Source organism: Tympanuchus pallidicinctus, unplaced genomic scaffold, assembly GCF_026119805.1.
Source record: "Tympanuchus pallidicinctus isolate F22 unplaced genomic scaffold, pur_lepc_1.0 scaffold7, whole genome shotgun sequence".
NCBI lineage: Eukaryota > Metazoa > Chordata > Aves > Galliformes > Phasianidae > Tympanuchus > Tympanuchus pallidicinctus.
In genome coordinates, this window is record NW_026294791.1 from 9,811,967 (window position 1) to 9,834,343 (window position 22,377).

At 50.1% G+C, this 22,377-nt stretch overlaps 1 protein-coding gene across 10 annotated transcripts in view; it reads right to left on the reverse strand.

Annotated features, from left to right (window-relative positions):
* PTPRF (protein tyrosine phosphatase receptor type F) overlaps positions 1-22,377 on the reverse strand; it is a 341,929-nt gene that overhangs the window by 41,029 nt on the left and 278,523 nt on the right. For 4 of the 10 annotated variants that reach the window (XM_052666105.1, XM_052666112.1, XM_052666107.1 and 1 more), the window contains exons 9-15: positions 19,484-20,065; positions 18,824-18,957; positions 17,679-17,823; positions 12,553-12,858; positions 9,726-9,919; positions 3,824-3,850; positions 1,580-1,697 (exon numbers count right to left, since the gene is read on the reverse strand). In XM_052666105.1, the coding sequence (XP_052522065.1) occupies positions 1,580-1,697; positions 3,824-3,850; positions 9,726-9,919; positions 12,553-12,858; positions 17,679-17,823; positions 18,824-18,957; positions 19,484-20,065 (1,506 nt within the window). The remainder of the gene's footprint in view (positions 1-1,579; positions 1,698-3,823; positions 3,851-9,725; positions 9,920-12,552; positions 12,859-17,678; positions 17,824-18,823; positions 18,958-19,483; positions 20,066-22,377) is intronic. The other 6 variants (XM_052666113.1, XM_052666109.1, XM_052666108.1 and 3 more) reach the window with 3 other exon arrangements.

Below are 22,377 nucleotides of genomic sequence, written 5' to 3' on the forward strand. Positions count from 1 at the left end.
GGAACTGATGGCTTTAGACTGATGGTTTAATACTTTGATCTCCTTCAGTTTAAAAAAGGATGCGTCTTCATATCAGCTCAGATTTGTAAACAAATGAACTGATAGGGAAGATACTCAGAGTCATAGGGATGGGGCCACTGATATGGAAATGAAAATGGGATTGTAGCCAAACCTAGCTTAACACTCGTGTACCATTCTGAAATGCCTGAGCCCACGGATGAGCACAAGAGAAACATGTATTTGACAGAATTATGCCCCCATTTTGCCATGAGAGGGCGATACCAACACTCCCCTGTGAGGTCAAGCCTGCAGACGAGCCAGCGCAAAGGCAGCTATGGGAGTGTTTTTGTAGGTATTTAAGACACAGAATTAAATCTCCAGTGCCAGTGCCATCCTCCTTGTACTTGTAATACAACATCTAACAGCAGCTAGTATTATGGGAGACATTATTTTTGAAGTTGGTTCAAAATATTAACTTTAAATGTGCATCATAATGTGGGAAGACTCACTGTGGTTTACAGTGCAACACTGGGATGTTTTTAGGAAGCTTTCCTGTTCATAGGGCAGCTGTAGCAATTTGATGAACAGAGCTTACACCATGGTGAGGCACGAGGGAGACAGCATTTGAGACTGTGACAGTGGAAACTACCTCTGAAGCTCCCCATATGCAGTGCAGAGGAAATAGCAAGCTGTTCCAGTTTAAAAGCACCAGGAACAAATGCTCTCAGTTTGCACAAGCTGCATTCCCATAATAACCAGTGGTAAATACCATTCCTGAGGCTGGTGTGAAAAGCAGCAGGATTATCTTTTGAAGGACAGGTCTAATGAATGGAAAATCGAGGACAAAACAATGACAGCTAGCTGATACCACCGCCAAAGGCAAGCTTGATCACATCCAGAGGAAAGCACCTGATGACCGCTGGGGTGCCCCAGCTCCTGGCACTAGGCACAGGGTACAAGTCTACCGTGAGAGCAGAATGAACTGGCTGGGATCACCAGACCTAGTAGTTGTGTCCGCAGCACTCCTACAGCAGTATTTGTTGCATTCCAGGTTTTATCGCGGATCTAGGAGCAGGTTGGCTGAGGTATGTAAGCCAGGGAAGGCGGTGGTAGCAAAGGCCAGGTGGAGCTGAGAAGCACCTGAGGGCCCACCACGCCAGCAGCCATCCTAGGCAGCACTGCAGTCACCACAGGAAGCAAGAAATGGCACTCGCCTACCCCTGCTGCGCCAGGGGACAAAATGAGGGCAGGTTGTGACTCCAAAGCTGAGGGAGGGCCTGGACTTTTAGGCTTCCTCTTCCCAGGTCTCTGGACTACGCAGAGGAGCTCAGGCCCACGAGTTTCATGGCTCTCTTGTGGGCCCTGGCAGTGTCCGTCTGTTTGCTGCACTTTGCTCAGGTGATCCAATGGCAAAGCCTGTAGGAAGGGCTGCAGATCACAAGAGCATGGACCTCTGTAGCATCTCCAGCCCTCTCGGTTCCTCCTGCATAGGTGCCTTGCCCGTACTCCCGGGGCACCTCCTGGGAGGCTCCACCACCACCACCCCTGCGAGGCTGCAATCTCCGCTCCCCACGCTCACCTGCCCCTGTGGTGGTGATGACCTTGGGCTTGCTGCGGGCACCGTCTCCCTTGGTTGTGTAGGCAGCGACCGTGACGGAGTAGGTGGTTTCCGGCAGCAGGCCTCCAATGACCGTCTCCTGGGAGTGCATCCACGAGGCAGAGAAGAGGCAAATGAGAAGAGCAAACACCCGTTAGCAGAGCGAGCAAATGGAGGGCACGGGGATCAGCATCTCCAACAGCAACACACCGACACACTTGCTGGCGCACGCTCGCGCACTGCACCCAAGCACACACGTCTCGCCTCGCTCCCCCATGGAGCCAGCAAATGGTAACTGCCACCGCTCCAGCACCGAGCTGCCTCACCTCGCCCCTAACTCTTGGCACTCCTGGGAACCCACCAGAACCTGTGGCCAGCACAGGGGAAAAGAGAACAGCTGTAACCCTAACACAGTAAGCCTGAGAGTAAGAGGGCTGTGGAGCTGTGAACCAGAGCAGAAGCCAGATCAGCCAGCTGCGGAAACCTCCTGGGGGCTCACGTGGGGGTTTTTAAGGTTGTCTCTGGCAACAGCGCAGCCCGGAGCAGGAGCACCTGCAGTGCTGCAGCACCGTGCTCGCCCTCCCTGCTAGGCATGGCACAGCACGACAGGCATGGATGGGGTCAGCACCAGGCACTGGCAAGACCCGGAGGGAAAACCCTGCACTGTGGGAGGTCTGGGAGCAGGCAGTGTGATAGCACCCCTGCATGCCCTGTTTTCCTTTGCGGCAGGAGGAGGGCACGGCTCCACACTTCTATTTGAGATCAAAGCACGAGCATCACTCCTCCCTCCTGGCCTCCAGTGGTAATGTGACTTGTGCCAAGCCCCGCTGGCCAGGCCTGCACAGCTCTCGGAGCAGCTCTCAGTGACCCAAGGCAGATACTCCTGAACAGCATTCAGCTACGGGTGCTATGAAGGAGATCGGGATCATCAGCACTAGTAACTCGCCAAGTCATTGGAAGGGGCTGGGAAGCTTTTGAGTGAGAGGCAGAGGCTCAGGGTTCGTGATTTATCCTTGCAGATGATAAGAGCAGAGATGGGCTGAGCTCCACTGGCTGAGGAGAGGCAGCTCAGGCACTCTTAGGGGCTGCTCCAGGCTCTGATCTTTGTCCATAATCCCTGCGGTGCCTCTCGGAGCACAGCCAGTCTCTCATCACTCCCTCCCAGTAACACCCACTCTATGAAAGCTGCTGATTTCCAGTCGGTGCTGCTGGTTCAGGTTACCTGCCCAGGCTTACTCATCAATATCGCCCTGTTACCATCGCAGAACCAGCCAGCCCAGAGAAAAATCAACGAGCACCAACAAGAACCCCGCCAAAATCACCGTGTGAACCAGAGTCCCATCCCAACTCTGCCCCTGCAGCAGTGTGTGCGTGCGGGTGAGTGGACACGCAGTCCGATCGGTGCCAATGGACCCGCAGGGAAGCACTCACACAAAACCTGCAGACTCTGAACATCCCAAGAGAATTCACTCCTCCCAAATCCATGCAAAGAGAAATTCTCACGCAAAAGCATGCCACCAGGAGCAAAGCAAGCGAGCCGGGGAGGAGGGGGGAGAGAGAGGAGGGATGGATGAAAGAAAGTCTGATTGCATAATGTAAACACAGTGCTGGCATGACAAAGCCACTCCGAGTGCAACTCCTCCATATAAAGCAGGAGGAGAAATGCTTTGTGCCGGAGAAGCTCACAGTAGGGCACGTAATTGAATTGCTGACTCTAAAAAGGTCATTTTCGAGTTTGTTCCTCCAATTTGATATTTCAAAATTATATGGAAAAAATTGAATTTAACTGTTTAAATGTGATTGTTTTCTTATTACTATGTGTGTTTCAGCCAAAGGTCATGGTTGAGAGTGTAGGTTATTTTTCATGACTACAATCAATGTGGTTTAAAGATTATATATCTAATTTGACTGTGTAACTCGGTGGGCCAACTACTGCAGAAAGTAGGATGCACCTCCTGAGTCAATCACTTGAGCCTGCCTAAAACTGCACTACAACAAGCTGGAAATACAGATTATAGGAAATGTCAATTGCTTTTCTACATTTAGTAGCAATCTAAATGCCAATTTTCTCTGGATTTGCTGCTTGTGGAAGGTTTCACAATGTAACTCTCCAGCCTCATTAAGGGAGTGAAAAGGATGTTTTGACAGCACTGTGTCTACAAAATTCACAAATCGATTTTCCAAACCCCTCTTTTCCAACCTGGAATACACACAAGTGGTACTTACATGGTCGACGGAGTCCTCAGCTCTCCACTGACGGGGGAGAAAGGAAGGAGGAGAGAAAAATGGAGACAGAGTTTTAAGGGGCAACGTGTAGGAAGGGGATGACAATGACAACAGCGGGGGTTAGCAGGACTGGGTGGGGGGACTGGAACACTTACATACAGAGAGTCACTTGCCACAGGCTGTGCCAAGGGAAGAAATGGGACAACGCCATTCTCTACATGCTGCTAGCCTGAGCAGGAGGTCTGTGCTCACTCACACAAAGCTGGGCAAAGGACTTTCTTCCCACGCGGACAGAAAGGTCACCACTTCCTAACTTCGCCATCCTTTCCCTTTCTGGCTCTGTTCACACTTTTCTACCTCTTCCATGAGGAGGAGCAAGAAGGGATGAGGCTATGGGAATCAGTGATGTCCCACAAATGAGAGCATTCACAACACTATTTTGTGGCCTGATCTCCAGGTTCTGTTCTAGTGATCCTGCAGCTATCATCTCTTGCTGAGAATTAAAGACTTCATACACAGAGCCCAGTAGGGACTTCTGCAGGGAAGCACCAAAACGATATTTACAGATTTCTCTTCTGTAACAATTGCAAGAAAGTGCTCTGAGGACCTCAGAAAACTGCAGAGTGCCTTCTCTTGGAAACACAGTGAGGCCAAGATCCTACTCAGAGCTTCACACTAGGCTGTTCCTCCCCAACATGCTGCAATGGCTTGGAGCAAGGGTAGATGTGGTGTCTATACCAAGGAAACAGCTCCCCATTCCAAACTACACAACACCAAGGCAGCAAACACTCACTTGGCAAGAGCAGCCCTGCAGGCAACACTTCTATAGAAAACATTTTGCAGTAAAAGATCACAAGGGATCGCAGCCATGGCAGCTCAATTATGGCTCTGGAGAGAGGCTATGCAGGTTTCTGACGGGATTTGGGGTTATACAGCATCATAACTGTCAGGCATACCAGCAGCACGGTTCTCTGTGGTTGATGCACCAAAAGAAGGTTTGCAGAGATCACAGAGTGCTCTCTCAGCCAAGGTGAAGCGTTACACCTCAGGTTACTAAATCTGCCTGGAGCAAGCGCGGGTCGATGGGTTCAAGCACAGAGATGAAAGTGGAAGATAGGTATTACTGCTTCTGACTCACAGCGTGAGCCATGGTGAGACTTGTGCTGAGCCCAAGTCGCCAGCTGTAAAATGGCACTCAGAGCCTGCCTTCCCCAGGACACCAGGATGCCCAGCTAATGCTGCTGAAGTGCCTGGGAACCTGCTGGTGCTGCAGAAGCCCTAAATGGTATTAAAGCTACAAGCTGCCTTTTGTACTCAGGCTATTTAAGGTGGCTTTCACAGGCTGGAGCTTATCGCAGTGGTAGAGAACTCTATCAGCAGTAAAATACATGGCATACCTTCCAAATATTTGCCGTTATATTCTCTAAATTCAGAAAGCAGCAGCTATGTGAGAAAGGTTCCTTTACAATTTTGTTATAGTTTACTTATTTGATGCCATGAGACTGCAGCAGACCCATCCTCCTAAAGCAGCTTAGAATTTAATTTCAGCAAAGAGGTCAAGTTGTCCCTGAAGAACTCCTATCATACCAAGACCATGACTAGCTACTGCTGTCCCTAAAGGTCCTCTCTCCACATGCAGCTTGGTGCTATTTCCACTGCTGCGTGCTCCCCTGATCCTAAGCCATCACTGCTGATGTCCTACCTTCCACCACGGCCAACAGCCACACACTCTGCCCTGACCAAGTCCTGCTGCAGGAAGGATGTGAGGCTGGCAGCTCTTTCTCCCAGAAGTCACTCCAACACTGTGCTCCTGATGGATGGGGGCCCTGGGGGTGATAGCACCCTGTGCTGCTCCAGGGCTGTCTGTGTGCAGCTGCAGGAGCAGCAGCTGATACCCTGCTGCAACAAACAGCAAGGCTACTGCATCTTGCAGCCTCTCTCACCACAGCAGGGAGCTTATCATCCAGGAGGATTTTAGACCAAATGTTTAATGTTCAGACTCTGTTTGCTCTTATGTTTTCAGTGGACTTTAATCTTGTATCAGATCAGAGTGCAAAGAAACGCCTTGAGATCTGTGTTGATGAGTAACAGTGAAAATCCAAGTCTGCATAAATACCTTGGTATAGATTCAATTTCATTAAGAAAATATCACCCGTGGATCAAAACATTTCCTTCCTATCCTAGCTTGATTGCTTTTTAAGCGTATAAGGTTGGTTAGCAAAACAAACTGATCTGAAAGGCCCAGGAGTTGTCATAAAAAGAACTCAGACAGTGCTGCGTGTATGAGGCAGGATGGCTCAGGGAAGTGCTAAAGCTAACATTCTGTATTTATAGCAGCTGCAGTGCCTTAACGTTTCATTTTACACTTCAGCACTGCACAGCATAGTCGTGTCTCAGCAGGGAATAGCTATTTTCCCTGACCACGGCTCTTGCAAAAGACAGACTCAATCCCTCCTAAGTATCCCAAACTATCAGAAGCAGATATTGGGGTTTTCCTGCAGATCCTGCTCTCTGCTTCAGTGACAGCGGTGCAACTGTGAAATTCCAGATGCGAGCTCAGGGTGCTCAGACTGTTGGATGTGAAGGGGCCTGACAGCTCCAGAACTTCTCTTTTACTGAAATGCCTTCCAGACCGTGCTTTTCTTTCATCATGAAGCACACTATGTCTCACCAACACACCAGACTCTTAACCTAGGTGAGCACAGGCAGGAGTTGTTCAGTGCAGATCTAGATAAGGATCCCAGACTATCACCCAGCAATAGAAGGCAGCTGTAAATTCTTCTGCTACACCTGGGCTGGGCACTGTCCATCTCCTCTGGTATCATTCCAGCAGCTCGAAGCGTTCACCGTTATTTCTTGCTGCTCTTCTGGTGGGACATGCACTGGGGCTGCCTGCTGGATGGAGAGGTGCCACCTGCCAACACCACTGAATCTCCCTGTGAGCCTGCAACTGTTCATGTGGGCAGCACACCTCTTCCCTGCTATGGCTCTTTGCAGAGCAGGAGGAGGAAGTGTCAGGAGCCCCTTATCCACACATTATGACCTGAAGCTGTATCCAGCCAACTCCCAGCAGCAGAAGCATTGGTAAAGCTCTATGGCCAGGTCTGGGTCTGCAGAAGGCTGTAAGCAGTGAGGCCAGCATGCAGTCTGCGTCCCCTGATACCTCCTGTGTGCTCCGAGCTCCAGATTCAGCCCTGCCACTGTTCAACGTTGCACTCTGCAGGCACCCGAGTCCAGCAGTTGGGAAGGCATGGGAGGGATTGAGCCACCTGCTTGTGTGGACTTGCTGGAGCTGCTAGGGGATTGAAGACGAAGGAAGGATAATGGGCCCCTACCCTCCCTTGTGGAATCCAACTCCTGTGTCCCATGGCCTTGCTATCCTCCAACCCCTCAAGCCAGCAAGAATTTGTATGAGCAAGGCAGGGTTCAGCCAAGACCTCAGACTGCCCTCACTCCTTTCAAGTGTGGTCATGGGGCCGGGATGATTGCATACAGAGTTCAGACTAGAAGGCACAGAGAATTCTGGAAGAGGTAATCAGTCACACAGGTATGGCCAAAGGGAGGAGGGAGAAGCCTCAGCTCCATTGCAGGGCCTTCCTAACAACAGATTTTTCTCCCTAGGCAGGAGGCTGCAAAATAACGTGATCTCCCCAGCACCAGGGCCCCTATTTCACTGCTGATGGTTTAGTCCTTTCCGCTCAAATGGTTTTGAAAACTGAGAATTTGTATTATCTGCATAGCTAACATCTCCTTGCCTTTTCTTCTTCCTTTCATCTTCGTTTACTCTCTCTGTGTTTCTCGTCTTCAATCAGCAAAAGTCACAAGCCAGCTTTAATGCCAGTGTCTTCATACCATCTGCAGGAAACAGATTACGTGGTACATACCTACTCAAAATCAGCAGACAGCCTGTCTGGGCAGGAGGAGCAGTTCTGCCTACATGTCCAAAGAATTTCTGTCCTGCATCCACATTTGGAATTGGTTTAATTCTCTCTTTGTGCATCAGTTTACATTTTATGAATGTTTATGAGTCCTCAACAGGACTCCATCTACATCCTGTGACCTTCCAGGACAAGTGTACCAGTGAATCTTTGTTCCGCTCCACTGAAAATAACTCTTCCCAGGCTACCTGTTAAGATTTGATCTGGCTGTTAGCAAAGATACACACTGCTGTACTGAAAGACTGCAGCTTTCACAGGGTTCTTCCGCTTCTGGAGCAGATGCACAGCACAGGTCATGCCTGGCTTCTCTCTCTACTGGGAGATATCTCTTCTGCCAAGTCAGTGAAACCTCCTTCCTGCAGGATCACCGTTAGTTTGTCCCAAGGGTGACATGAACTTCTTCACAGCAGTCACTTCTGAGCAACTATCTTCTGCTCAGGAATTTCAGCAGATGAACACAGCATGATATACGCCGGGAAAAAATACTGCAGCCAGCAAGGACTTTCCCACATAAATTCACCAAATATCAAAGACTGGTAATTGGTTTGACAGGCCAGGAAACTTTAAGCTGCTTGCCTCCTTGATGACAACTGCACGCATTCAAAGCTATGCAAAATCCAGCACTGCTTGGAAAGATTCTGGCTCTGGTACTCTCATTCCTGAATGTTGGCATGGGGTTCCTTCCTCTCTCAGCAATGTATGTGTAAAGAATGAAAGCAGAACCGGCTGGGCAAGCAAAAAATATTTGAAAACACCAACAAGAACAATACTGCCAGCTTTACCCACCTACACTCGAGACTAACCCATTAACTCTCAACTCCAGCTGAACAACACAGCATCAATTGTTCAAACAACATGGAAGATTATATCCTCCTGGAATAAAAAAAAAGGGCAGCAAGTAGCTTTTTTAATGATTAAAATAAAGCAACATCTGAAACAAACAAAGATGTGTCCCAGATAACACCGTGAAGACCCTCACAGCATCTTCTCTTTAAAGTTTTCCTCTTATTATTACTGAGTTTTATCCTTCAGAATATGAATGGGGAGGAAAGCTGCCTCTGTGCACCACGCTCCCCACTGACAAACGTATAAATGATTCACAGCTGCGTTCAGCAGACAGATCAATTAATCGTTGCAACTCTCCAGTATTTATATTGGGCATCATTCAAGCAAGCCAGCTCAGAATCGATTACTCGTCGCTTCCAACAGCAGCAGATCCTGTACTTCATTTATATGATTATCTTTGTTGAGAACAGCACGGGTCATCCAGGATGAAGGGCTCCTTTCTGCAAAGAAGAGCTGTGCTTCATCGCAGGGCACCGACAACTTCCCTGACCACTGGGAAGAGGCAGAGCAGCTTATTGGGCTGTACAGAGCCCATAACCACATCTGGAGGACCCGGTGGGAACAAAGCCTTGGCTTACAGCTTGGTGAAGTATACAAAGTATACAAAATCCCTGCCTTGCACAAGCAGAAGAGAAGGGCTGAGCAGGAGGGCTCTGCTGAGCCCTGAGGGCTGCCCTGTGCAGCAGCTGTGCCCTCTGAGTGTGCACAGCCACCCACAGGCAGGCAGCTCCCGTGGTTCTGCCTGGATAGAGGCTTTGCCGTGGATAGAGGCTTTGCTCTGGATACAGTCAGCAGCATGGAAGCAGCAGACCTCAAGCTTGCTTAAGATCCTCTGAAGATCCTCTGGAGTGAGCACAGGATGAAGCAGGCAGAGAGAGGTATGTGTGGGAGAAGGGGTAAGAGAGGAACATCACCCGATACAACATCTCTCCTACAGCAATTCTTTTCCAATTAGCTTTTTACCAGTTACAGCTCATGGATAGAAAGTTCTCCCTGCTTGGGCAGGGCTGTGTGTCCCACGCTCCATATTTGCCAAGCAATGCTTGGGCAAGGCCAGCCCAGCCCTCTGCAGAGAGGGAAGGTGCCATGCCCGCCAGCCCACTGTTCCCCTATTGTACCTGTGCTTCCGACAGCATGACATCCTTGATGACGGGCTGCCCGCGGGGCTCGTTGTTTTCCAGCTTCACGTAGGTCACCTGGTAGCCCCGGATCTGCCCGTGCTGCTTGTTGGAGATGGGCAGCTTCCAGCTCACCCGGATGGCTGTCGAATTCACGGACTCCACCTCCACCTTTCGTGGTGGGGCACTGGGCACTGTAACACACATGGGACGGGCACTTAGCGGGTGCACAATGTCAGCTCTTCTACCATTGCTACCTTCCTTCCATCTCACTGCAGGGATGGCTGTGCCTCCACAAGTCCCCTGCACCTTGCCCAGGAGGTCGTACTGTATTTCACCGTGTGACACAACCCCGACCTAACATCCCAACACTTCTGCTGCTCCCAGTGGGAGAAAGCAGGGCTGTGATATACAGGAGCACCCAATAGGAGCAGCAATACTGGATCAGCCCCATCTGTCCCTCTCTTGTCTCCAGCAGTGGGCAAAAGCAAAGCAGAATGTAAAAGAACATGACAGCTCAGGGTGCCCTGTGGCAGAGGTGGGGGGGTTCTGAAGCTCTCCCTGCACACTGCCTGTCACTGTGAGCCTGCTCCTCACAGATCTCCCCGTGTGCTCCCGCCGCATCCCAGGCTGCACGGCTGGGTGCTGCCCTGTGGGGTCCCAGCACTGCCACCAGCTTGAGCACGTGTGCTCCTCCCCTGTGACAGCAAGAGGTTAATGAGGGAGAAAAGCACCATCCTAAAACAATAACCCAGAGCTCACAGACAGTGCTCACTGAACTCAGCCAGATAAAGGGGCCTGTGGGGACTGTGACAGCTCTAGGGACTGTATTTCATGCACGGCTAGCTGAATTCTTTTTGATAATAAAATGAAAAATTACACTGCCCAGAAAATATCAATTTTCTTGCAAGGTGAGGCCCATTTAAAAATGTATTTATACCGTATTTACCATTTGGAAAAATTACCTCCTTATTACTTTTTGCTCTTGCATTGACTGTGACAAAAATGTCAATGCTAAAAAAATTAGCCTCTTGGTTGCTCCTGGAAAGCTCCTTCCACCTGAAGCAGCAAGGGGCGGAGGTGTGTGCTCCCTGCAGAGCACACCCACAGAGGGACCTGGGCCCAGCTCCTTCTACCCTCCACTGCCTAGGAAAATCCAGGGGTTTGGAACCCCCCTATGCCCCAATTCTCTGCACAGTAAGGAATAATCAGTATTAGATAATTAGGGATGGATAGCTGACAAGCAGACATAATGAACATTGCTATTTCGATCAACTAGATGGGGAAGAAACAGCTACCCAGCAGGTAAGCACAGTTTTTAAGCCGCAGGGCAATTCATTACTTTCCCCAGATGTCCTTCTTAATTGTACATAATTAAATAAAATACAGAAAGGATGAATGGGGCATTTTAGTGTGATGGGGCCAGCTAAAGGTATGGGAACGGAGTGGGCTGTGCATGAAGGGTAACCACCTTCCGGCTGGAGCAGCCCACGCTGTAATCTGACTCAGTGCAGTGACCGGGAACAAGCCATGGGGCTTTCCTGTCCTAGCAAGGCATCTGCCCCCACACACAGCTGGGAGCCCAAGCAAACAGCATGATCCTCCCTGAGAGCCACAGAGAAGCTGTGTGCCAAGCTCTGCTGGCAGAAAGCAGTTGGCCTTGGCAGGACACAGCGCAGAGACGTTGTGGGGCACGAAAAGAAGTGACTGTGAGTAGCGCAGTGTTTCGAGGAACATTGACTGTGAGAGGGGAAGTTACCCTGTTCTGGGAGGTACATGCTGCATCCCACATCCAAGAGGGAAAGTTCAATTTGTTTTCAGCATTTCTCATCCATCCATGGCTATCTACTGAGCATCAGCATGTCGGAGGAATATGAAATCACTCCTGACAGCTGAGCTGCAACGTCCAACCATGGTGTCCGAAAATGAACCAAGGAAGCTTGCTGCGACATTTCTGGGGTAGCAGCTTCCCCTGGGCTACAAGTCTGAAGAAGGAGAACTGAAGCAAACAATACAGGCAGCAGGAGACACACAGATGTGTTTGCCAGCCCAGGAATGCAGTCAGCGAGCATTCCCAGACACCACCTCCAGAGCCACAGAGACGCGGGGGACAGTGGTAGCCCATTTAGGGAAACTGTAGCGTGCCTGGTTGCAATTTGCTACACTGACTGGGCAAGGGAGAGATCACCCTTTCTTTGCCCGGATGCTGCATCTCTTTCTCCTCCCATTAAATCTGCAGCTTCTGGGGTCAGCATGAAGCCATGGAAGTTCCTACTGTCATCCTGAGCTCTGGCACTTTCAAAGGAAATGGCTTAAGTCATGATGACATAACTGACAGCCTTGCTAATACAAAGCAATTTCTCTTTAAAGCTGTCGTATCCAGTAAAGTGTTCTGTACATGCAATATTCTGGCTCTTGAGTGGAAGAGCAGATTTATATAAGCTGTGGCTTGCCTGGAAGCCAGGGCGGGAAGCAGCTTTCCTGAGATATCTACAAGTTTCAAATGGATTTCATTTCCCCCTTTTTATGTGCTGGATTTCAGGTCAACAAGCAAACTTTGAGTCTCACTGATTTCACAACGCAAGAGCAGCCTTTGGCTGGGAGAACCCACGCTACAGAAAAAGGAAGCCACCACCATACCCTCTAGGAAGCCAAACACACAAAGCGCTGTAATGCCTGGAGCTGCTGTCTGGAGCTCCCAGCAGCCATCAGCCCTGTTTGAGGAAGCACATCCCCCTCTGCCTTTCCCCTCTTTGTGAGCTACTCATCTAGGGGAGCACTGGTTACCCCAAGGTGGTAGCTGAAGGAGCTGTCAGGTAACACCTACCATCCTCATCAGTGCGCACGTGCACGGGGATGCTCTCCGGTCCTGGCCCCACATCGGTGTGAGCCCTTACCCACACCTTGTACTCGGTCCATTTCTCCAGGTCCTTGATCTCCCAGCTGGAGTACTCCCGTCCAATGCCATCCACCACATGCTTGGTGCTGTCATCTCCTTCCACTGCCTGGTATGCAATGGAGTACTGGGTGATGACCCCATTGCGGCTCTGGGCAGGCGGTGGCACCCAACTTACCCGGATGGTAGTGGAGCTGGTGCTTACACACTCGACTTCTTGGGGTGGGGCAGAAGGGGCTGGGGATAAATAAATGAAGGAAGTGGGGAGATGAAGGGAAATGAGTGGAAGGACAAACCAAAATGCACAGGGAACTGTTACCCAGCCAACTGAGCACTGGACATACACGTGGAAATGCCGCCAGTAGGTTCCTGGACTACCACCTGCCCTTCTCTCAGATCATCAGAGATGGCACCAGGGGCAATTTGGATTTGAAAACCTGGTGAGCAGTATGGAGACAGAAGAGCTCTTCTGCACCAGAAAGCACCTCCTCCCCATGCTGTTCTGGATGCTGACTTTACCAAGCACAACAAGTGACAATAAAGGAAGAGAGAGACTGGTAAGGAGAATGAAGATGTTTTCAGTGAAGATCCGAAGCAGATGGAAACCAGAAGAGGTAGGAAGCTACAGAAGGCAAGAATGGCAGAAGGAGAAGCTCACACACCAGACTGCATGAAAGCCTGCTCTAGACAAGTGAAGGAAACAACAGAGGGCAGGGAAGGCAGGTGACTGAGGCTGGCTAGTCGTGTTCAGCTGTCAGTGGCGAGCAGCACCTTGCCCAGATGAGAGCCAGGCAGCGTGTAGAAACAAAGGATAGCATGGCTGGGCTGCTCTGAATGGGTGTTGTACCTGGGCCTGTGTGCTCCATGCCTGCCACGTTGGTCACCTGCTGCAGCAGCTTGTTGGCCCGTGCAGCTGTGCAGGGGAAGGTAGGCAGGTCCTGTCTCCTCAGAAGTGAAAAGCCATCTGCTCTTTGAGATAACTTCTGAGCCTGAGCAGTGCTAACTGATCTCAGTGGAAGGAATGGGAACTGAGTGATGGGTGCACCTCAGTCCTCTCCACACAGCACTGTTGGAAGCAAGAGAGGGACTAGAAAAGGAGATAATAACTGACAGTAGTTCTGTGCTTGGATTTTTCTCACAGCGGTAGAAGCCTGGAGAATGGAGGGAGCCCCTCTGGCTGGGGAAGTGATGAGAGAGATGGGTGCATCCCTGGGTGCTTGCTGGGAAATGAGCCATAAGCAGAGGGCATGACACCACCACCAAAAAGTGTGCACAAACACTGTAAGGCTGCAAAGCTGTCTGGCCAAGCAATAAGGGAGTACAAGGCACCTCTACTTTGCCATAGTGGATGACAGGCTGCTTCCAGTTCCTCACTGCACCCAGAAATCTATATATGCAGAAAGAGAGGCTCCCCATGCGTAAGTCCTTTAAGCCACCTGTGCACCAGAGCTTGGCTCTTGGGGGCACAGGGACAGCTTGCCTCCTCATGGGTGAACACAACCTGTGTCACCTCACACAGCAAGGGACCTCAGATAACTGGAACATCCAATGATTGCACCTAGACCGTGCCAGGCATAGGATGGAAGCAAACGAAGATCTGGGAAGGCTGGGGACAGCAGGACATCTCAGTGCCACTGGTGACATCTGCTTGCTAAGGCAGCTGCAGGCTGCATGTAACCCTCAGTGTCCACTTCTGTGCTCAGGGAGCGGGATGCATCCCTGGTGCCTGGGCAGAGCTGGAACCAGCTCTGGGGGAAGAGAAACTACAGCAGTGTGAGGAAGCAAGCAACTGCCTCCATGAGGGAGGTAGAGCGGGAATGGCCCTGCCATCTGGTATACTAGAAGGGAGTTGAAGTAGAACATGAATCCTCACACACTTTTAGTTAACTGAGCAGAGAAGTAGCAAGAAAGTAGGAAGACACAGTCCTGAAGCAACAGCAAGAGTGAATTCAGGGAAAGACACAGATCCTGCTGGCATCCTTCAGAGGGGCAGTTGAGAAACAAGGAGCTAAGCAAGCTTATGCCACTCTTTGCACAGAGGCAAAGCCTTTTGCTGCAAGCTTGCTCTGGCTTTGAGCCTCTACAGCATGCTTCAGGATGCAACAGTGAACTCCTTTTCCAAAGACAGCTTTGGCTGGCAGCGTGGGCAGGTCAAATGTTGGCTGTTGACTGGGTAAGAGTCACACACATGATGTACAAGGCACAAACTCAGATAACACTTAAAGAAAGCAAAATAAAACTTGGTAACACAAGCAGGATCAACTTAAACTGCACAGGGAGTGAAAGTGTCCAACCCAGGATCAGCAAAGAGCAGACTGGGCAGCCAGCACACACCCACACACGCACCATGCAAACAGCTGCTTTCTCCCAGCTGCTCCAACCAGCCTCCCCCTCTGGCCCACAGCAGCTCCATGTGCCCACCCAGCCCACCTACTCCTCACACTAGGGAACAGGCAGCCTCAAGATCCACCTTCATATTTCAAGTGGGAACAGCACTTTAATGGTGAAGCCTGATGGGCACAGAGCTGACGTTCCTCTCCCACATCACCCTATTTGCCTGAGGCACTGCAGGCTCCTGGAAAACTCCCCCCTCCATGTTCCTCAATCCCTTAGAGAAGCACTGCTTGTACTTTTTGCAGGGGCCCAGCAGCTAAGCAAGCAGCTTAGCAGGAAAGACAGCCCAGGAGCTGTCTGCTCGGGGTCTGAGGTCTGAGTTCTGCTGCTGGAAGGGTGCAGAGGGGCTCTGCATCCCTCTGGTCTTCCACAACAAGCTTGCCTGCTGTTCCTAAGCAGGAATGCCATGAGAAAAGCCCAGCAGCAACAATAACAGACACCTTTCTGCAGCCCATTAGTGACTCATTAGCAATGATGTGCCTCCTGCCTGCCTTACCCGTGACTGGCTTGTCAGGGCCAGGAATAGACCCTGAAGACAGGCTCTTTGGCTGCTCCTGCTGTTTGTGTCCCACCTGAACATGTCATCCTCTGAGATCTAACAGCTTTTCTCAGGTAAATCAGATGGAAGAGTGCAGGAAGGGAGCCAGTTCGTGGCTGGGAGCAACAGTCTTTCTAGATTAATATGCTTGAAGTCCATGGGGGACCAATCCAACCATGTAACACAAGATGTTGTTAAGTGCAGACCAAAGAATTCCTGCCCAGTAGTCATGTGCCATGCACACAACTTCTGTTGAGCTGAAGCAAAGCCTTTTGAAAAACCTGTTTGACTTTGAGACCCTCAGTATGTAAAAATCCACTCTGCCCTTGGACTGCTCAGCCAGTGGTCTGTGAGTCTCACTGAGCAGCTCGTCAGTAACTGCCAAGCAGTTTTCTTGTAAGAATAAAGAGTGCCATTAGAAATCTTCTCATGTAGGAGCCTGTAAGCCACGTTCCACTCACTGTTTGGATAAACTGAACAACTCTTAGAGTCATCAACGTAGGGAGGGTTTCATTGGTAAACTCAAGTTATTCCTGTGGGTTTTGGCTAAATCTTTTCCATCCTGTCTCCATTACAGAACAGAAGCAGTTAGCTACTGCTCCACTGGCCAGTGAGGTGACAACCTCAAGAAGAGACCACTGGGAGATCCCCTGTGAGCAGACAGCATATGGAGTAGTAGGTCATGGGAAGATGTCTGCTTTGTGGAGTTCATAAAGGAAAGGCTTCTCTTTCTTGGACTGTTGTGAGACTGAAGGACTCATTTACACACAGAGCTGTCTACTATTAAGTGTGTTCAAGGATAAGTGCACACACTGATGAAATTAAGTGGCACAAGAGTTGCTTTAGCCTTTGCCTACCAATACAGAAGCTATCTGAAATAGGTGCACAAATCCCCATACTCAGAACTTGTTCTCAGTGTTTAAGTAGCGATAACTGCTTGATCTGAACTGCTCTCCTTTTTCGTACCTGTCTATCTTGCAGCACTGAGACACCATTAGCTCACTTAAGGGGGTGGAGGAAACCTTGTGACTGATATATTAATGAAGTCGAGTTTCCCTCCAAGAGAAGGTCGTTCCAATAGTGAGCAGAGCTGCTCTTCCCTGCCGGGGCTCCCTTTCTAATGGCCGTCTCAGGCTCACTGCTGCTGTGCATGCAGGCACCCTCCCTGCAGGGAAGGCTGTCTGCCTTTGCCAACTGCTCACCCCACATGGCTAGCAAATCCCAGACAGACGGTGAAAACGGAAATGTCTTTTTTCCCCTTTTTAATGCTCTTTGCATAATGGCAAGCCCAAAAATCGTTAGTGAAAACGAGCTTATCGCAGGGCCCTTTGATAGCCCTAATCTGCTTATGCACTGCACTTTGAGCTGCCAATCAGAGCAATGCAAACTCCAGCTCTGTGATCACATGGGGCAGAGAGAGGATGAAAGTGATATTGCCTGGGTCACTTCATTATCTAGCCTCCCTATTAAATCTACTGCAGCTTGTTTTGGTTTCCTCTAGTGCTGCAGTCCCAGAAGCAGCAGTCTCATTTGCTCACACAAACCAGGCAGACAGCTACCTTCCCAAACAAAGTCCTCCAGCTGCCTGACAGCCACAGGCACATCTGGCCTCAAAGAATGCTTCACTTTGCTACTGAGTGTATGGACCACAGAATGAGTCCTGCAGAAGCAAAACAGCCGGAATGAGGAGTGAAGGGGTGAAAAACCTCTGGTCTGGGAAGAGCCACTTTTAGAGCCAGCCAAACACCCGTATGCTGCCTGTCCAGACAGCTTGCCTGCATGATAGTAAATTCATAGAGATGCACAAGCCCACTCAGATCAATCTCTCCAAAGCAATTTCCCAGTCTGCTTCACTCCTCCATCAGTTTTTATGAATCTACCCTCAGGGAAAGACAGCATGATCAAAGGGACACAAAGGAAGAACTTACCACTTGGGTGCACCCCCTCTGCCAAAGAGCCCTGATCCAAAACTTCAGCTGACTTTCCCCAATACACCCCTTAGCAAAATGTATGTCAGCATCCCTGCAGTCACAAAAGGGCAGAGGCACCGAGCTGCTCCATGCCCAGGTGATGAGAACTGGACTGCTTTTACTTTGTCTTTAGTACTGCAGACTGAGACACTTACTGGATTGGGCAGTTCTGGCTTCCACAGTTGGGGTGTAGACTCCTACCCCCAGCTCAGAGTGGGCACCCAGCCGGAACTTGTACAGTGTGTCTGGTTTGAGACCTTCCACAGCATATGAGGAGGTTGGGTCAAACTCCACCTTTTGCTGCAAAATGAAGAGAGAAAACACAGATTTTTTGGTGTAGGTGGAGAAGAAATAAAAGCTGATGCTCAGCTCCAGCACCAAGGAGACCAGCAGCCCCATCACCCATCCTGGCTCCCAAAAAGTCACGGCCATGCTACCTAACCTGCTGCAGTCCTGCAGGACTCCAAAGCATTGAGCTTTCTGGGTGATATACAAGGACCCTGCAGGGAAGCAGATCTCTCCCACCACTTGGCTACACTACTTAGAGTCTAGACTTCACTCAGTGCATGACAGCTTTGTGGGAATGCTGTCTCTAACTACAGAGTTCAGACAGGGGGCACAGGACACTGGAATTTGTTTCTTTTCAACACACGATGTCTGCCTGTGAAACAGTGAAGCCCTCATCCATGAGCACTCAGGACTTTCAATGAACCTCAAACCAGCGCTGACAAAAGGCTGGTTTTGCTGACACTTCACCCAGTGGGCAGTATTTCTTGTAGTTCTCATGCCACTATAAATCTGAGAGAGTGGGAGAGGACCAGAGGACACTATGATACTGCCATGGAGCAGTTCTCACTGTGTTGTCCTGATGGCAGTGCTAATTTTGATTTATGCAGAGCAGGACAGTAAATGTGGAAGTGCTCTCAACTCAATTTGCTCCTGAGATGCTTTGGAGAGTCCAGGGGCTACAGACAGATTTTGAAGGGCATTTCAGACCCACTTGGATGTCCCACTGCCCACATAAGCATTTAAAAACACCAACAGTACAGATACATCAGGGAGAGTGCCAGTGCATACTGGAGCTTCTCCTGTCCCAAGCTACTAGTGGTGCTTTGCTGGGGAACAACATGCACTGCTGAGACCACTTACACAGGGGACAAACAAAGGCTACTGGACCCTGCCATATGCCTATGGGACAGAGGAAACATCAGATTAAACAGTCCCATTGTCATACCAGCACAAGCAGCTGAATTGTGATGTTTGGTCCAAAGTGCTGCAGAAGCAGAGACAGGATTCTCACCTGAACACCATCCTCTCCTTCCCAGTACAGCAGCTCATATTTGGTAATGCGTTCCTGAGAGGCAGGCAGCCACGTCAGCAGGATGCGGGTATCAGACTCAGCCTCTGCCTGGAAGTCAGCTGGCTGGGCAGGAACTGGGGACAAAACACACAGTTAGTGCCAGCAGGCAGATGCAGGGAAGGAAGTTGCTCTGTTTTACAGAGACTGTGTTTCACTTTGGGAGGATTCGACCTCCACTTCTGGACCCCCCTTCTTCCTTCTCCCCAGTACTTGGAATATCCTGGCCAACAAGCAAGCACCTCTGGAACCCAGGCAGGTGACAAGGGGACTCTGGCTTACTGCAAGCCCCTGACTCTGCGTCCCAGCTCCTGGGGTACTCATATCCCAGTACAGTTACACAGGTGCCAACACACACATCCGAGGGCCTTGTGTCACATTTTCAGCATCATATTCCAGACCGAAAAGTGGGCTGTGTTACTTGTGCAGGGATTTATACTAGCTCTCCAAGACCATCTGATGGCTGGGGGGCAGGGATGACACTGTGACAAGCAACCATTTGAGCATCAACTGCAGTTGTGATGCCTGGTGCAGATCAGACATGCAGCTGAGCTGCACACCACTGGGGTAGGCACAAAGCTGTGGCACCCACGCCATACGTACCCCCTTGCTGCGTTTTGACCTGGATGATGTCTGAGGGTGGCCCGTCGCCCACGGAAGTGAAGGCCAGGACACGGATGCTGTATGTGGTCCCTGTGATGAGGCTCCCCACGGTGGTGAGATGGCTGTCATCGGTGTTGTGCTTTTGCCACATGCTCAAAGGCAGATGCGAGTCGGTGGTGTAGTAAACGCGGTACCCTCGGATCTGTCCATTTGGCTCCTCTGGCTGCTCCCACTGGACCAGCATGGTGCTGGCACTCAGCATCCGTGCCTGGACTTTGAGGGGTGGACTTGAAGGAGCTTGCTCTCCTGTCCGAGCCTCAACCAGCTCACTGGGGGGACCCCTGCCAATGTTATTAACTGCAATGACCCGGAACTCGTACTCCGAGAAGGGGCTGAGCCCACCTATGCTATAGCGGGTTGTTGCCACACCGTCCACCTCCTGGAACTGACCCTCTAAGGATTTGGGCTTGTACTGGATGACGTAATATGAAATGGGGTCAGAGTTGCCTGAATCCCAGGTGAGGGTCACGCTGGTAGCTGTCGTTTCAGTCACTAATGGCTCCGTTGGAGGTTTTGGCAGCGCTGCAATTGGAAGGCAGAGAGGTGTGATTTAAATAATTTAGTCAGCTCAAACCCTGCAATGTGCACGGGGATAAAAATGGAGCTGCCACCTCCCATTAACATTCTTCTTTAAAAGGCAGAAATCATTTCATACTCTGGAACATGCATTTTTATATTACCATATATTGCTTGAAGTGGTTCTTAATGGAAGGATAAACAGAGCAATCATGTTATTAGACGTGCTTGACGCACTTACCAGCAGCAGGCTAAATAAAGGTAATTCAATGGGGATGCAGGAATGTTTCTGTCATGGGGGTTCAGCTGGCAGTGGGAAGGTGCTTGCTGGGCTGGGCTGGCCCCAGAAACCAGGTTTACAGATGATTTACAGTGGGATACAGTGAAGCAACCAGAGTACCGCAAGTAATCTGGAGCCATGCTGCTTCCACAGAGACAGCATCCTAGGCCACAGGGAGTTCACGGACAATGCTGTTAGATGGGTTGATGGGAAATGCCTTGCAAGTATTACAGTATATGCAGGAGGGATACAGCCAGAGAAATCATCAACTTGCACATCCACTACTTGACTGGGTGGTGTGTCAAACTGCAACCAGACAACAAACTGTTACACAAGAACTCCGTGACACTGTCATCTCTGAAGTGTTAATGAGAACACAGCTACTGCAAGCAAGCATTTCCAGATTTGCCATCTTACCGCAAGAACAAAGAAAGCAAGCATGCACGAGATTTGCAGAGTACACAAATACTTTACCACAATGAGTGAATTAAAGTCTACAGTAAGTTTAAACCTCCTACAATCCACTCTAGTTAAAGTCATTAGTGACTTGTAATGCAGCTGTGCACAAGGTGGAACTAGAAAAAATGCTCAGCTCAAACAAAGACTCCCAAGTACTTCATTTTCTGGCAGAACCATCAGGCTTGCAGGTTCTACGTGGCGCAGCAGATGGGGGCAGGCTCAGGAGCATGCTTGTCCTGAACGCTGGTGAAGGGTGCCATTTCCAGTGCTACTGCAACTCAAGCACTGAGAAAATCAGCGAGGGCTGAGCTGGTATAGGAGGCAGGGATATGCAACCCACAAAAGGACACTGCATCATTACCCGTGGAGGGTAGATGCATCTCACCCAATATTACAGCCTGAAGCAAGACACTTCCTACAGCACCAAGAAATTGGCAGCCTCTCTCAGGTTTTGGAGTGCCGTGAGAGTGGCTCTTGCCAGCTCTTGGGTGTGCAGCCTTGTGTGTCTGGTGCCTTGGATGCACTCACTGAAATCAATGTTGTGTCATCTTGCTTCTTCCATATGCCCTGCAAATGTCTACTTTCCAACAAGCACAGGAGAAGCAACATTGGGTGAAGAAGATGGAGACAAAGGCAGCAAGCTGTCCAGAATGAAGGTGCAAATCAAGATAGAGAAACCAGGAGGAAGACAAGAGGTTAAAGTTGCTAAGCAGAGCCTTCCCAGGAACAAAAGGGTAAATACTGGGAACCATCAGTGCAGTGAAGCTGCACCCACCAAGTAGTGAGTACTGTGAGTGAAGGGAGCAATGTGTGGCTGAGGTTAAAAGCATCCACTGACTAGCACCAGGGAAAGAAAATTTGCTGTTCATCATCAGGTCAGAGAGGGCTAAGTTTCAATTTTGTGATTTGTTCAAGCAGGAACTCAGTGCTAAAGGTGGCTACAGTGCAAGAGGGGGCCTGTGAGACCAGACAGACTCAAAGGATGACACATCTGTAGAAATCCAGGCTACGTATCAGCTGCAAGGAGGAGAGGGATAGTGTGAATCTGTTTGGCCTTGGATGGGAAAGACAAAACACGTACTTCAGCCTCCCTGTAGGGAGCTGTCTGGGCAGGCTGCCCTGTCCCCAGTGGTCAGCATGCATCAGTACTGTTCCCTGTGAAACAGTACAGGAAGCATGTCTTAAAGACTTAGGAGGGAAACAGGCAGAGCAGTAAGAGAAGAAAGAAAACTGACAGAAGGAAAATTGCTCACTCTGGCAAGGCCTACAGGAAGGTCTGTAGGTCTTGTCCTGCCCTTACTGCAACAAGGAAAGGAAACATTTGTGCCAAAGGTTCTCTGGAAGCAGACTTCCACAGTCACCTGCACCAAGCAGCTCCCACAGCTGCAGGCATGAGTCAGAAACCACTGGGATGAGCACAGTCCCAGTGAGGTTCCCTTGTGACATACCAAGACACAACGTGACACAAGCTGCATACAGAAGAAACGGCCTCCAAAGCCCAAATGCTAACATACTGCCAGTGGAAAAAAAACCACAAAGTTATGGGTTTGGGAACTTCCCTTACAAGGTGGAAAACCCA